This window comes from Schistocerca gregaria, chromosome 5 (genome assembly GCF_023897955.1).
Source record: "Schistocerca gregaria isolate iqSchGreg1 chromosome 5, iqSchGreg1.2, whole genome shotgun sequence".
Lineage (NCBI taxonomy): Eukaryota > Metazoa > Arthropoda > Insecta > Orthoptera > Acrididae > Schistocerca > Schistocerca gregaria.
This window is the reverse complement of record NC_064924.1, coordinates 424,280,442-424,297,252: the sequence shown is the minus strand read 5'-3', so window position 1 is coordinate 424,297,252 and position 16,811 is coordinate 424,280,442. Positions and strand designations below refer to the sequence as shown.

At 44.5% G+C, this 16,811-nt stretch overlaps 1 protein-coding gene and 1 pseudogene across 1 annotated transcript in view; one reads left to right on the top strand and one right to left on the bottom strand.

Annotated features, from left to right (window-relative positions):
- The window catches only part of LOC126273369 (BRD4-interacting chromatin-remodeling complex-associated protein-like), a 424,917-nt gene that overhangs the window by 335,906 nt on the left and 72,200 nt on the right, over positions 1-16,811 (top strand). The window contains exons 11-13 of the mRNA XM_049976919.1: positions 1,400-1,672; positions 6,586-6,841; positions 15,366-15,666. Coding sequence (XP_049832876.1) covers positions 1,400-1,672; positions 6,586-6,841; positions 15,366-15,666 — 830 coding nt within the window. The remainder of the gene's footprint in view (positions 1-1,399; positions 1,673-6,585; positions 6,842-15,365; positions 15,667-16,811) is intronic.
- On the bottom strand, positions 4,610-4,727 carry LOC126274613 (5S ribosomal RNA; annotated as a pseudogene).

Genomic DNA, 16,811 nt, shown 5'->3' with positions numbered 1-16,811 from the left:
AGTACTGTACGTTCTTGTCATAATAGCTTGTGTCTTGAAATTCGTCACCAAATTCTTCGGTATGGCCAGTTCCAATGGTAGACAGCGTGTTTCTCTGACCACCCATGTTACAGTCCTTGGATCTACCTACAGTCTCGGTATTGATGTTCACTCTGCAAGTAGGATCTACCTGACTCTTTTTGATCCACAGTATATCTGTGAATACTATTACGGTAAATTTGAGCTGTTTCTCTTTCGACAGCCGCGCAGGATTAGCCGAGCAGTCTAAGGCGCTGCAGTCATGGACGGTACGGCTGGTCCCGGCGGAGGTTCGAATCCTCCCTCGGGCATGGGTGTGTGTGTTTGTCCTTAGGATGAGGTAGGTTACGTAGTGTGTCAGTTTAGGGACTGATGACATTAGCAGTTAAGTCCCATAAGATTTCACACACATTTGAACATTATGAAGTCTTTCGACATTGTCGACTAAGATTAATGAACCATAGGCTGTTAATTACTCTCAGCTAGATACTGACAGGGATACTAGCACAGCCAGAGAACTTCCCGTGTTCTGCTTCTGAAGGATAATAGTTGTAGGTCTTCACAATTTCTAGGCATATTAGTTAAAACACAAGTGGTACTGTCTTTCAGTTTCATCCATTACCAAATTTAAAAAGGAAAGGAAGGTTAGGGTTTAATATTATGTCCGTGGATATCAGTGAAGAAGTCTGATTGGACGAGAGGGAGTGGGAAGCAGATTGTGTGCGAATTTAAAGGAAACCATTTGTCAATTCCAGACCTGTGGTACACAAGCAGGATGATGTGGCGTCACAGAATACCAGGGAACTAGGAAAGTGTTGCTATCGCTTGTGGTGACAGTACATATGACATGTGACAAAATTAGGGAAACCAGGGGAAACGCAAATGTCGGCGTTTCGACAGGCATCTGAACGCTGACACTCCCAAATATAAGCCCAAAGCCTAATCATCGTACAACTTTACCGTGTCGAACAGATAAGGATTATTAAGAAGAAGCCTTCATTTTGGCTTGCCGGTGTGGCCCAGCGGTTCTAGGCGCTTCAGTATGGATCCGCGTGACCGCTACGGTCGCCTGCCTCGGGCATGAATGTGTGTGATCTCCTTAGGTTAGTTAGGTTTAAGTAATTCTAAGTTCTAGGGAACTAATGACCTCAGATGTTAAGTCCCATAGTACTCAGAGCCATTTGATCCATCTTCATTTTGTCGAGCCCATGTTATAATTTTTTGGACACAAAACTTTGGTCTGAAGCAATGCTTAATTACGGCCTGTTATTGATGGCACACCGTTGAAGTCTGGGACTCAGTTGTTGGCATTTTATTTGTATTTCTGTATGTAAGGCAAAACGTGCCAGGGAGAGTGAGCGATGGCTGTCTGCGCTTACAGGTGGCAGCCCTGAACACCGCGTGGCTGTCGCGGCTGCAGCTGCTGCGCCGGTGAGCCGGCGCGACAGCGACGTCGTGGTACCGTCGCCGTTCGGCAGCCCGGAGCACCGCGGCAGTCTGTCCGCGCGGCGGGACAGCATGGGGCTGTCGCGGCGAGACAGCAGCGGCAGCGCCGGCAGCCCGGCACTGGGGCGGCGCGACAGCGCGACGAGTCAGCGCAGGCTCAGCCACCGGGACAGCGTCTCGAGCACACGCCGCGACAGCACGGCTCAAGGTGCGTGCACCACACCTGCTGCTTGTCGCTATAGTGCAGCTCAACGATCGTACGTTGCAGATACAGCATACCTCCAGATACACAGTGTACATATCGTGACAGCATGGCTCGAGCTGTGGTCACTATTGTCAGCGCATGTCCTGAAGGCACCGCGTAAGGTGCACTTGTTGGAACGGGCTCACGCTGTGACAACACAGTACGAGGTGTGCACGGCGGCAGTACATGTCAAGATATGCGCTCTGCATCCAGCATGCACTTTGACAGCACTGCTCAAGGTACATACCGTGCAAACAGCGTGCTTCCTGGTGACACAGCTCAAGGTGCGCTGACTGCAGCTGCATTAATTCTGACAATCTGGCTCAAGATGCAATGCATACAGGGCAGCTAGGACTCATTGTTGCAGAGTAACCACCTCAATACGTTTGCATTCGACTGCAGTAGGAGGAGGAGGAGGAGGAGGAGGAGATTAGTGTTTAACGTCCCTTCGACATCGAGTTTATTAGAGACGGAGCAGAAGCTCGGATTACGGAAAGTTGGGGAAGGAAATCGGCCGTCCCGTTTCAAAGGAATCATCCTGGCATTTGCCTGAAGCCACTGTATACTGATCACTCACAATTATTTAAATAAAAATGTATTTTTAAAATAACTCATTTTTATATCTGACTTTTAAAAAATCAAATAATTTTTCCTATCTGCATGCAGATTTATAGCCTCACACTGATAGTCGTGAAAATTTTTGCTTGTGAGATTTTAATAACTATTACAGTACTTCTAAGATTTACAACGAGAAACGTTGATCCCATGCATTACACGACTGATGCATGCATAGTTCACGTCCCAACTACTACCTATTGCATGCACCTCACTTTTATAATTAATAATACTAAAGGTTTGGCATAGCTATTCAGAATTCACAAGCACCGATTTCCATGACTAGCTGTATGGGTTTAAAAATCTGTAAAGAGGTAGGAAAATTTATTTTGTACGCTTGTACATTTATTTCAATAAAAAAATGCGTTATATTAAAAATTTGTTTGAATTTAAGTAAATACTTGCTGAATTTTAGTCTTGCATGTGTAAATTTCCTCAGTCGATTTTAAACATTTTAACAAGATTATATTTTTTATTTAATTATTTATTTGTGCAAATGTACTAGCTTTGTACCCACATCTTCACCTGTGTATGCGTATGTCACATGAATTGCGCACATCTCTTTCTCTCCCTCTGTCCCTCTCTTCTTCCCCATTCTCTCTGCTCAGCCATGCCCATCGACTCACATACTATCTGGAACATACATTCCTACAGGGCAGCTGAGATGTCGGGCATTACGAAACTTCTTCACTCCCACCCCCACCCTTACTACACAGAGAGGAAGTTAATACCGCATTGTCATCCAGTTTAAATAAACACTGCATGTAAAATGAAGACTTGTGTACACCCTATCCAGCAGCCCAGCACCGGATGAGGCCTTTTCCTGCCAAATCCAAGGAAAAGATGGTGATCAGATGTCTTGGATTAATGGAGTTAAGCCAAGTGGTCTTTGAACCATTTTCTGGGCTAGGGGAGGGGGAGAGGATTGGATTAGGATAGTGGAGATAGTCCATTTGACCTATTTTCCTGCCAATTTTTGCTTAAGTTCCCACTATAGTTTCATTGCGATGTTGCCACTTAGATCTGTGATCATGAGTAAATGTGGCAGCAATGCACAGTGGGGCCTTGCCCACCTTGTCCCACGACTTACGTCATTTTCCGTAGAGTGGGTTATGTTCCACTGCCAAAACAGATATTTAATATGTATGTTAAGATAGCTAATAAGCTATCTGCAACGTTTTTTATCTTGTTTTTGGTGATATCGTCGTTACCTGTAGCTTCAAAATAGGTTCTCATTATTTCTTTTTTCGTATTGTTTTACTGTAACACGTCTTACATGGAAACGTTTACTGGCTGTAGTTCTTTTCTGAGAAAAGTTCACTGATTCCATCAGCTGCGGTTTGAACAATAGTTTCTAATTTAGTTCTTCCTATTTAGCTGAGACTCTTTTTACAGAATCGCGGGTCTCGTATTGCTGCACGCAAAGGAATGGGTGTTCTTGATTCTGGTATTGTGAATCATTTGCATTGCTCTGTTTCGCATGTTCCTGTATTCTTCGTAGTGTTCCGTCTTCGGATTTGCCTTGAAACATATGAGAATGACATCCTTGTTGTTTATCAACTGACATATCTCAGTTGTTATCCAAGGAGCATGAGTTTTGCTTACGCTGATATATGGAAGCGTGTTTGTCATAGAGAGCCGTGTGCTCATCGGTAAGTTTATGAATTTTTCTGTCCAATATTTGACGATCTGATTATCTGACGCCGTTCTGTTTCTGAACAGGCATCTGTTAGAACGGCACGGCGTAATCGTCTAACGGATTATGTCATGCGATCTGAGCATTTAAAATTTTAAGTCACTAGCTCATTGGGAAGTCATTTTAAAATCAATTGCAAAATTTGTACAGAACAGACTGACAGACAAGAAAGCGACCTAATAAAAACGTATAAGAAACACGAGATACGTGCGACCATCAATTAAGACCAGGAGAATGTACAGGCCAATTAAACTGTCTCCGACGACGCCAGCCCACAGGTGACCGACCTCTCGTGGCGTTCGCGACCCCCAGTTTCTATGTGATTATTGATCCTTGTATTCCCGATATGACATGTCAATTTGAAACTTTTTTTTAATCTCTCTGTATAAGCAATCCGTCTTCAGGCCACGAGTGGCCTACCGGGACCATTCGACCCCCGTGTCATCCTCAGTGGAGGATGCGGATAGGAGGGGCGCGAGGTCAGCACACCGCTGTCCTGGTCGTTATGATGGTATTGTTGACCGAAGCCGCTACTAATGGGTCGAGTAGCTCCTCAGTTGGCATCACGAGGCTGAGTGCACCCCGAAAAATGGCAACAGCTCATGGTGGCCTGGATGGTCACCCATCCAAATGCCGACCACGCCCGACAGCGCTTAACTTCGGTGACCTCACGGAAACCGGTGTATCCACTGCGGCATGGCCGTTGCACAGTCGCTCTGTATAATAACGTGTTAAAATGACCCATATCTCAACAATTATTTGTACTAGCTTCCACCTGTACTATCTTCTATAATAATATAGTACTCTTCCTTTTAACCCTTTATTTGTCAAATGGTGAAAATAAAAACAACAAATTTTTTCTGTGCTTATATTTATTTATTGTGCTTAAAGAAATGCAATTCAGTCAGTTTTAGATATTTTTGACAAGAATTATGAAAGTTATGGAATTTTGCTTACAAGCAACATTGCCAGCTGTGCACCACATTTTTGAAGTATGTTATAAGTTCAAAGCTCCAAAACAAATTGTCAAAATAAATCTGGGAGAAAAATATCTTGAAATACTTTTGCAAAGTTTAACCACAACTTGTCCTCCAATTCCAAATACTTTCTCGCCATCAGCAAGATCAGTTATTGTCCCCTTGCCAGTATAGGGAAGAAAATCATAGACACCTCCAGACACACCAGCATGAACGAAAATCCGAAACTCTTAAAACCCCGCTTGTGTGGCTTGTTTTGAATATATTGGCGCAAATTACCTGCTCTTGTACCTTTATATGGAACGATCATCTCATCTATATAAAATTCCGACTCTTGTTTCTGCTCACGGCAGTTCTTTACAATTGACTCAAGAACAGGTCTTATTTTGAAAAGCCTGTCAGAAGAGTTCACAGCATTCTCATTGTTCATAAAATGCCGGTACCGGCGGAGTTTCTGAAAGTACTTCAAACTGAAAATGCTGGTAATTTTTTCACAGTTCATTGACTGAGACCAATAGTCAGTATACGAAGGCATAGAAAAAAGACCCATGTATATCAGAACACCGAAAAATTGTCCCATTTCATTTATATAGGTGTTTACTGACGTGGTAATTCGTTGCACAGAGTATAAGTTCGTTTCCTGAACAATCTTGTCAATTAGTTCTGAATCAAAGAATCTTCTGAAATAACCCAGTGGTGCATTGCCTTCATCAGAAAACACAGGAGAGAGACTTTCTGCCCTAGCAGTTATATCTTCCTTTACCCACATGTAAGTGACTGCTTTTGTAATTTTCTTTTTCACTTGACTGGCACTTGCACTAGAAGGATTCACTGAGCTTCTGAGATTTCACTTCCTAAATCAGAATCAGTTTCTGGTATAAGTAGGTTATGGAACTGAGATTGACGCTCTGGAATATAGTCTGGATCACCATCACTACAGCCTGCCAAAACTTAGATTCACTTAGATCAGACAATGCCGGGTTTTCTGGTGGAACTAGTATTCCTCTCGCTTTTTAATTCCATAAAATATTCTAGAATCCACAGCTAAAAAGCCCCTGAAAATAAAAATGTCTACTCTGTCAAGCCGTAAGCATATGTAATATACTAATGGCACATGTCCCAACTATGGGCGATGTTGCTCACAGGCAACACAAAAGTTTTATACTATTTACATAATTCAAAACAACATTAGATTGATATATTTCTGCTGTAAACTCACCTCTGTGTATTTCATGAAGAAAATCTGCTAAGATTACTGCCAATTTATTGAAATCCGCTCTTTCAGAACCAAAATAAGACACCCCTGTTGCTCACACGTGATCTCTGTAACACCACTGCACAAACTGCCATCTTGTATGGAAAACCTTGAACTATTACAACAACTGGCATTCGCAGTGTGTAAAGGAACGTTGCCTGGACGCAACAATGGCAGTAAAAGGCACTGAGAAGTATTTGTTGTCCCATTAGGCCAATGTAAACTTGATGTTGCTTGAGAGCAACACTGCCAAATAAAGCGTTAAAGTAAACTGTATTATCTTAGTCAACAAAGACTAGTTAGCGGCCTGTGACGACGTGCGCACATGTGGCAGGCCTGGGCCACCGCGACAGCCTGGCGGCGCCAGTGGTGGCGGAGCCGTGGCGGCGCCACAGCGACAACCTGTGCCTGCTGAACCACCGCGCGCGCCTCTTCGTCACGTCGCGCAACGTGGCCTCCTGCGACGAGGCGACGACCATCGTGCCGGTGCTGGCCGCCGTGACGCCGCCGCTGCTGCGCGAGCGCACCGAGAGCCACGACCTCGACTCCTCGCAGGAGGACGTCTCCGGGGAACCCCCGCCGGCGCCCAGGTCAGCAGCCGCATCTCCTTACCTTCTCCGCATTCACGCCCATACCGCTGGGAACTGCATAGCAGAGGGTACTTCCCACTGTACCAGACATTACGGCTCCCTAACGTTCCAGTTTTCAGTTTGGATTCCGTAGAAATGTTGGAACACGTGAGGCAATACTGACCCTACGACTCATCTTAGAAGAAAGATTAAGGAACGGCAAACCTCTAGATTTGGAGAGAGCTTTTGACAATGTTGACTGGAATACTCTCTTTCAAATTCTGAAGGTGGCAGGGGTAAAATACAGGGAGCGAAAGGCTATTTACAATTTGTATAGAAACCAGATGGCAGTTGTAAGAGTCGAGGGACATGAAAGGGTAGCAGTGGTTGGGTTGTAGCCTCTCCCCGATGATATTCAATCTGTATATTGAGCAGGCAGTAAAGGAAACAAAAGAAAAATTCGGAGTAGGTATTAAAATCCATGGAGAAGAAATAAAACTTTGAGGTTCGCCGATGACATTGTAATTCTGTCAGAGACGGCAATGGAATGTAGTCGAATTAAGTCGGGTGATGCTGAGGGAATTAAATTAGGAAATGAGACACTTAAAGTACTAAAGGAGTTTTGCTATTTGGGGAGTAAAATAACTGACGATGGTCGAAGTAGAGAGGATATAAAATGTAGACTGGCAATGGCAAGGAAAGCGTTTCTGAAGAAGAAAAATTTGTTAACATCGAGTATTGATTTAAATGTCAGGAAGTCGTTTCTGAAAGTATTTGTATGGAGTATAGCCATGTACGGAAGTGAAACATGGACGATAAACAGTTTAGACAAGAAGAGAATAGAAGCTTTCGTAATGTGGTGCTACAGAAGAATGCTGAAGATTAGATGGGTAGATCACATAACTAATGAGAAGGTATTGAACAGAATTGGGAAGAAGAGGAGTTTGTGGCACAACTTGACTAGAAGAAGGGATCGGTTGGTAGGACATGTTCTGAGGCATCAAGGAATCACCCATTTAGTACTGGAGGGCAGGGTGGAGGGTAAAAATCGTAGATGAAGACCAAGAGATGAATACACTAAGCAGATTCAGAAGGATGTAGATGCAGCAGGTACTGGGAGATGAAGAAGCTTGTACAGGATTGAGTAGCATGGAGAGCTGCATCAAACCAGTCTCAGGACTGAAGACCACAACAACAACAACGTTCTATTCAAGAATATACGCGAGAAGAATGACTGCTTAAATGCTAATTTACATGTTGTAGTTAATCTAATCTTGTGAGACCTGAGTTTCCCCTGCCGTACACAACTTTCACATAACTTCCGGAAATTTGGTCAGGTAACACTTTCAGCGAACCTCCGATATTTTGGAGGGAGAACACCCCGCCATTTTCAAGGCAAACTGCAAACGACAGGAGACGTACATCCAAATTTAAAACCTCAGTTCTCGGACTGATGCAGGAAAGATAACACACACGCTGAACACTAGTGCCACCGAAGATGACTAAAGTCAGAGCTGTCGATAGTGAGACTATGAGCTCGCAGGTGATGTAGCATTGACTCTGTCCCTCTGTTTATTTGACAAGAGAGGGAGCCGGATTCCAACAGAGTTTAAAGAAAAACCTCCATTCCTATAAACGAGGTTTCTCGCTAATTTAATCTCAACTGCCTCCTTAATAACACTGTCCCAATAGGTGGACGCGCATGCCAATATATCGGTGTTATTATATACCATGGGGTGACTAGTATCCCAGCAATGTTCGGCAATAGCAGATCTAAATGGCTGCTGTAATCGTGTGTGCCGTTTGTGCTCAGTACATCGGTCCTCCACGGTCCTGATAGTTTGAGCAATATATTCCATGCCGCAGCTACAAGGAATGCAATGTACATCTGCCTTACGCACACCAAGATCATCCTTAACAGAACTGCAAAAAAAAAAAAAAAAAAAAAAAAGGAATGGTTCAAATGGCTCTCAGCACTATGGGATTTCACATCTGAGGTCATCAGTTCCCTAGAACTTAGAACTACTTAAACTTAACTAACCTAAGGACATCACACACATCCATATCCATGACCGAGGCAGGATTCGAACCTGCAACCGTAGCGGTCGCGCGGTTCCAGACTGAAGCGCCTAGAACCGCTCGGCCACACCGGCCGGCCAGAACTCAAAAACGCTCTAATTTTAGATGGAGGGCAGAAAACACATTCAACGTCGTATTTCCGTAAAATCTTGTTGGAAGTGTTTCCTACGCAAAAAAGGCAGTTGACTTGGATGTCGACTCAGAATTATCATCAATCACTCGATGTACAGTTGGTCGATAGCGCAACGCAGTCTACAGGAAATGTACTCACACCGACTTGTACTGACAAGCTAATAGTTGTCACCATCCGGCTCAGCGTGAAGGGGTACTTCGTATCTTGGTACACAGGGCACATGTCGTTTCTGCCATTGCCAGCTGAGCTGTCCCATCTTGAAGTTACATTTCGTCAAAATGGTTATAGTGATAGACAGATTGAACGCGCGTTGCGGTATCGACCAACTGTACAGCGGGTAATTAATCATAATCCTGAGTCGACACCTAAGTTAACTGCCTTTTTGCCTTACGTAGGAAACACTTCCAAACAAGATCGGTCGTGTTTTACGGAAAAACGATGTGAAATGTGTTTTCCGACCTCCATCTAAAATAAGAGCGTTTTTGAGTTCTGTTAAGGATGATCTTGGTGTGCGTAAGGCGGGTGTATATCGCATTCCTTGTAGCTGCAGTATGGCATTATTCGTCAAACTACCAGGACTTTGGAGGACTGATGTACTGAGCATAAACGGCACATACGATTACAGCAGCCGAGTAGATTTGCTGTTGCCGAACATTGCTTGGATACTGGTCACCCCATGTTATATAATAACACCGAGATATTAGCATGCACGTCCAGCTATTGGGACAGTGGTATTAAGGAGGCAGTTGAGATTAAATTAGCGAGCAACCTCTTTAACAGGAATGGAGGTTTTTGTTTAAACTCTCTTGGGAATCCAGCTCCCTCTCTTGTCAAAAAAACAGAGGGACAGAGTCAATGCTGCATCACCTGCAATTTCGTAGTCTCACTATCGATAGCTCTGACTTTGTCATTTTTAGTGGCACTAGTTTTCAGTGTGTGTTATCTTTCCTGCATCAGTCCGAGAACCGACGTTTTAAATATACATGTACGTCTATAGCAGTTTGCCTCGAAAATGGCAGGGTGTTCTCCCACCGAAATATCGGCGGTCGCTGAAAGTGTTACCAGTCCGAATTTCCGGAAGTTATTTGAGATCTAACCTTGTCCTTGCCATCCCTAACGGAGCGGTATTTATGTGGTCATAGTATATTCCTATAGCCATCATTTAAAACCAGTGCTTGAATCTAAGTGGTCTGTTGTGGGATCTTCAAATGTCTGCCAGTTAAGTTCCTGTAGTATCTCTGTGACACTCTTGCTGCCTCTGTATCACAGGGGCCCGGGTTCGCTTCCCGGAAGGGCTGGGAATTTTCTCTTTCTGGGGCTGGGTGTTTGTGTTGTCCTCACCATCATTCGTGATAATGGCTAGATTGGATTGTGTATAAATTGGACTGTGTAAAAATTGGGACAATCTACGGGCCCTGATGACGGCGCATTTGAGCGCCCCACAAACCAAACATCATCTTCATCTGTCTCACTCTCCTGCAGGTCATACAAACCTAGGACTACTCGTGCTGCCCTTCTCTGTGTATCTACAGTACCCCCTATTAGCCCTACCTACCTGGTATAGGTTCCACACACTTGAACGATATTCTAGGCTGGCTCGCGTGAGTGATTTGTAAGCAGTTTTCTTTGTAGACTGATTTCATTTCCCTAGTATTTCGCCAATAAGCCGAAGGCTGCCACTTGCTTTACCTGCAACTGAGCCTATGTGATCTTCCCATTTCATACCCCTACAAAGTGTTACATTCAGATACTTGTATGAGTTGACCTACTCCAGCTGTGGCTCGCTGATGCTGTAGTCATCGGATAGAACTTTCTTCAGTTTTTGAAGTGCACAATTTTGCGGTTTTGAATATTTAAAGCCAGTTCCCCATCTTTGCTCCACTTCGAAATTGTATCATATTAACTTTCTTGAGACAGTACTTCGTTATAGTTATAGTTATATCTACAAACAAACTAACGTTATAATTAATATTGTCCGCAAGGTGATTAATACACAATATGAACAGAAGGGGTCCTAACGTACTTCCCTGGAGCACATCGGAAGTTACTTGTACACCTCTCTATGTGAAATTACGTGTTCCGTCCTGCATATAAAAAATTAAAAAAATTTTAAAAAATTCATAAATGGAGTCGAAGATTTAGCTTGATAACCAATACGAGTATGCTTTTGATGATAATCATAGATGTGGTACTGAGTCAAATACTTTCCGGAAATCGAGAAATATTGCAATTACAGCGTGCCTTGATCGATGGCTTTGAGGACGTCATCTAAGAAAAGTGCAATTTCGGTTTCGCATGATCGATGATTTGGGGGTCCATTCTGATTGGTATGGAGGAAGTCATTCTGTTCGAGATAGCTCTTTATGTTAGAGCTCAGAATATGTTCTAAGGTTAATGAATGTCAGGAATATTGGGCTGTGGTTTTGTGAATCACTTCTGTTATCCTTTTAGACAGGTGTAACCCGCGTTTTCTTCCAATTACTAAGTATGGTTTATTATTTGAGGAAACTACGGTAAATTATAGTTAAAACAGGGCTAACTGAGCTGTAAATTCGGTACAGAATCTCATAGGGATTCCATCGGCCCCTGAGGCTTTCTTCACTTTCAGGGATTTCAGCTGTTTCTCAACACCGCATTCGAGAGGTACGAGAATTAAGTAGAGGCAATACCACTGGGTTTTCATTCGTGAATGAGTATTTGAAAACTGAGATCAGCGTTTCTACTTTTGCTTTACTACCCACAGTTTCCTTCCACCCCTCCTCTGTCCATTCATTCTGCCTTAAGCCTAGTTTATTGTTAATGCATACGAAACCTTGATGGAGAATTTAATGAATGAATAAATCAGTTGGGTTCATTTATATACGAGATATGAGAGAAACCTCACCAGCTGCGAATCTGTGACGATATTACCTTCTATGATGGGATAGTACTAAGGTGCCAAAGGGAAGGATTACAAAGCTCTCGACGTTTCAGATACCATAGTAGTATTCTAATCAAAAGCCGATAAGTCATAAATCAAATTTCCTGTTACCTGTTAAAACCGACTAATGAAGAGAACGAAACAGTACATTGTTGTGTATATAGTTATAGATTAGTGGAAAGAATTTACATGGGATAAATAATTTTTCTAATGATTCAAATTTCCTGCCCTAATATTTAAAACTCGGTGTGAGAAAGAAAACGAAACCATACATTTTCACAGAGCAGTATTACCTTCCTCGCATTCAGATTTAAAAGAAAATCTGCTCATTTTTGTTTAAAAAATGTGAATCCTATGTCTGTATGAGTGCTTATTAGAGTACCATGTGAAAATTTGAAGTAAATCAGTCAAAAGCATGGCGAGAGTTTTGCTAACAACGTGTCCCCTTCGTACACTGACGGAAAAAAGTAACGATACCAAGAAAGACTTGTGCGACATAAACGAAAGTTGGTGGTTGGTGGGCGTGTTTGTATGACTGAAATAGGATATCTATTCGAGTTTCACGCCAGTCGCTTGAGAGTGGTGCTAGCAGTGCCACTATGAGGAAGCAAATCAGATTTGCTTTAAATTCGAGCTGTAATGGTCAAGAGTGTTAGTTACTTTTGAGACTGCACGTGGTGAGTTGATGTAGTCAATAATGCCTTTAAGACGACAAAGACGCCATTATCAACACCTCACTGAGCTTGACGATATCGTGTAATAGGGATGCACGAAGATGGATGTTCCTTCTGCGACTTTGCAGAAATACTTGGTTGAATACATGGTTGCTGGCTGCGGTAGTCAAATGGTTCAAATTACTCTGAGCACTATGGGACTTAACATCTGAGGTCATCAATCCCCTAGAACTTAGAGCTACTCAAACGTAACTGACCTAAGGACATTACACACATCCATGCCCCAGGCAGGATTCGAAATTGCGACCGTAGCAGTCGCGCGCTTGCGGACTGAAGCGCCTAGAACCGCTGGGCCACAACGGCCGGCGCAGTGGTAGTCATGAGATTCCATAGTCTTAAGAAGAACGGGCTCCGCACGGGCAAGTAGCACTGTCGTGTTCGTCTTATGGCCCTGGCACATCATCGTACTGCACATGCAGTAGCAATTTGAGCGGCACAGTGTGTACAGTTCGTTGTGTCACTGTGGTGCCAATTGCTACAGGTACTACTGTGACACAACGAACTGTACACATCGGTTTACTGCAAGGGCAGCTCCGAGCCACACACCGTATAGCGCGCATGCCACTGACTCCAAACCACCGCTTCAGCGGTGCAAGCGTGAGCTCATTGGACAACATGGTGGAGGTCTGTTGTGTTTTCTGATGAAGGCTACTTTTGCTTCGGTGCCAGTGATGGACTCGAGTTGGTTAGGAAGAGGCCAGTTGAGGGCCAGCAAAAAACCTGACTACGTGCTAGACACATTGGAGCTACGACTGAAGTTATAGTCTGGGATGCGACTTCGTGTGACAGTACGAGCACTCTCGTTGCCATCCCACGCTCCCTGACTGCAAACTGCTTCGCCAATCTGATCTGCTGTCATTCATGAACAACATTCCAGGGAATGTTCCGCATAAGGATGACAGTCGCTCACATACAGTTTTTGTAACTCAACACTGATAGATGTAACTGGCTATGATGAGGGAGATTAAGCACTGGATCCACAGCCCAAGTAAAATTAATGGCTAGTACCTTATAATTTATCATTTTGTAACATATTATTCTTGGCAGCGCCGGTGTGTTCGTCCTGTTGGATATTGTGAGCGCCAGAGGCGGTTTACGGTACCCAGTAGTATGGAATTTGTTGGTGACACTTTCCGTAATCTTTTTAAGTGGGTTGTGGCTGGGGCTTTCCAATAACAGAAGGTTTTTTCCATCAGTCACTGAAAAATCGTAGTGGGAAACAGTACCTTCCACTGAAGTTCTATTAGAGGGATCAGAAACTGACGAATGAAATGCCTGCAATTTAGCTCCTAAGTTCTGACTGGCGGCAAGTACAGGGTGTCCACGATGAGACTCCAACATTTTAATATCCTATATGTTTCTCATTTCAGATGGTGGACCTGTGAATCCTGAACGGGCAGACAAAGCAACTCAAAAAGTTTGTGGTGTGCAAATTTGATACGCCAAATGGCCGTAGCGGAGCTGCAATCAATTGTTTTAGCAAAATGGAGGATATGAAGGAGCGTGCACAAGTGGTCTGGTCGTATGCAGAGACAAAATCGGAGACCCAAGTGGAAAGAAACTTTCGTCAAGTTTACAACATATCACCCCTGTCGTTCAAGACTATAAATTAGTGGTGTGATCAGTTTTTGGCTACTGGGAGTGTTGCGAAAGGACATGGTGGTGGTAAGCCTGGGATCAGCGAACATCATGTGGAACAAGTGCGGCAGTCATTCGAACAAAGTCCAGAGAAGTCAGTGCGTCAGACAGTACGAGAACTTCGTATGAAACGTTCAACAGTGCACAAAGCGCTTCATCAGCGATTACATTTGTACGCATATAAAGTGCAGGTTGTGCAAGAAATCAAGCCTGATGAACGACCAAAGCGAGAAGAATTTGCATGTCATGTTAGATCGCATCGCCGCGGACGAGACATTTATATCACGCGTGATGTTTACTAGCGAGGCAACCTTTCACGTGTCAGGGGCTGTCAATCGTCACAGTGTGCGCGTCTGGGGGTCCTAAAATCCACATGCACCTAGGGAACACATGCGCGACAGTCCGAAAGTTAATATTTGGTATGGTTTGATGATGAATCGCATTGTTGGGCCGTTTTTCTCTGAGAAGCCAACTGTACATGGAGCCATCTACCTGGACATGTTGGAACAACTTGCCGTGCCACAGATAACAGACATGCAGCCAAATGTGATGTTTCAACAGCACGGTGCACCACCACCATTCCTTGGCCGCCACTTTCGTCCGACATAACCCCCCTCGACTTTTTCTTGAGGGGTTATGTGAAAGACAGGGTATACGCTACACCAGTAAAGGACCTGCAAGACTTGAAACAGCGCATAAGAATTTTCATCAACTCTGTCACAGAACACATGCTCCGCAACACATGCCACGAAATCGATTATAGACTTGATATTCTTCGCGCTACCCGTGGCGCCCATGTTGAAGTGTACTGAACCGTCCACCTGTGTATGGAAACTTGACGAGCTGCTGTATGATTTCCCTGTATTTGTTCGTCAATAAACCGTGTTTCCTCTCACATTTTATGAGTTCAAATGTTGGAGTCTCATTATGGACACCCTGTATTTTAAAATTATTTGGATTTGGGTTTTGTTGTTGAAGGTGAGTACTTCCCTTGTAAGAGGGCTGTACCACTAGATAGCTAAGGGTTCCCCTCGCCTGCAGGCCAATCATCCCGCCGGTGTCGCTGACGAACCGGCGTGACCCGTACCTGGCGACGCGGCGGGCCTCTCGCGCGGCGCTGCACGTGGCGGCCGTGGCGAGCGCCGGCGGCGTCGGCGTCTGCAACAGCGCCAGCGGGCTGCTCTCCGCCGGCGGCGACGCCGCGCAGAAGCGCACCCTCAGCGACAGCACGGGCGCCCGGTCGCCGCTCGCCGAGATGGTCGACGACGTCTTCGTATCGACGCCCGCGCTGCGCGGCGCCTCCCCGGAGACCAAGCAGCGCCAGCAGCAGCACCCCATGACGGTGAGTCGCGCCTCGCCAGTCTTAGCACCGACAACTGACATCTATTTTTTGTTACAACCTTTGTACGACAAAGGTAGCCCCTTAATGGGTTCTGTTTTCTTCTTCTCCTGCCACAACCTCTTCATCCAACCGTTGTTCTTACGACATCTTCAGCGTCCTCTTGTCTCCTCCATTAGTGACTCTCTCTCTCTCTCTCTCTCTCTCTCTCTCTCTCTCTCTCTCTGTGTGTGTGTGTGTGTGTGTGTGTGTGTGTGTGTGTGTGTCTCCATTTCCTGTATCCTTCTCTTTAGTTATTTTTATCACTTATAAATAAAAAAAAACAGGCTTCAAACTCAAGACGCCTGGAATCAATGTCGGAACTACAAATTTATCTCATACCAGTACCCTGGTCTAAGATGTGTGACATATATTGAGTATCAACTATCTTTTTACAATGGCGTCCAAGCAATGCGAACCTCCGCTTTCTACTCGGGCACCTTCCTTTAACATAGTGGCTAGTGACGCCCTCGTTAGAGCTATACACGGAGGCGACAAAAGTCACGGGACCTCCTAGTATCGTGTCGGACTTCATTTCGCCCTGAGTAGTCAGCAACTCGACGTGGCATGGACTCAACAAGTCATTGGAAGTCCCCTGCGAAAATACTGACCCATGCTGCCTCTAAGGCAGTCCATAATTGCAAAGTGTTGTCAGTACAAGATTTTGTGAAACATGAAGCCCATGAATGACTGAAAGTGGTCTCTGTGTAGCCAAACATACCTATTTCCAATCAATGATCGGTGCAGTTGAACTAAAAGACACCTTCCATTCCCTGTAAACACAGCCCACACCATTATGGAGTCACCACCAACTTGCACAGAGCCTTGTGACAACATGGCTCCATTGCTTCGTGGGGTCTGCGTCACACTCGATCTGTACCATCAGCTCTTACCAACTGAGCTCGGGATCCATCTACCAGGCCACGGCTTTCCAATAGTCTAGGGTCCAACCAACATGGTAACGAGACCAGGAGAGGCACTGCAGGGCATGTCGTGTTCTTAGCAAAGACACTTGCATCGGTCGTTTACTGACATAGCCCATTAACATTAAATTTCGCAGCACTTTCCTAACGCATACCTTCGTCGTATGTCCCATACCCCTTTCTGAT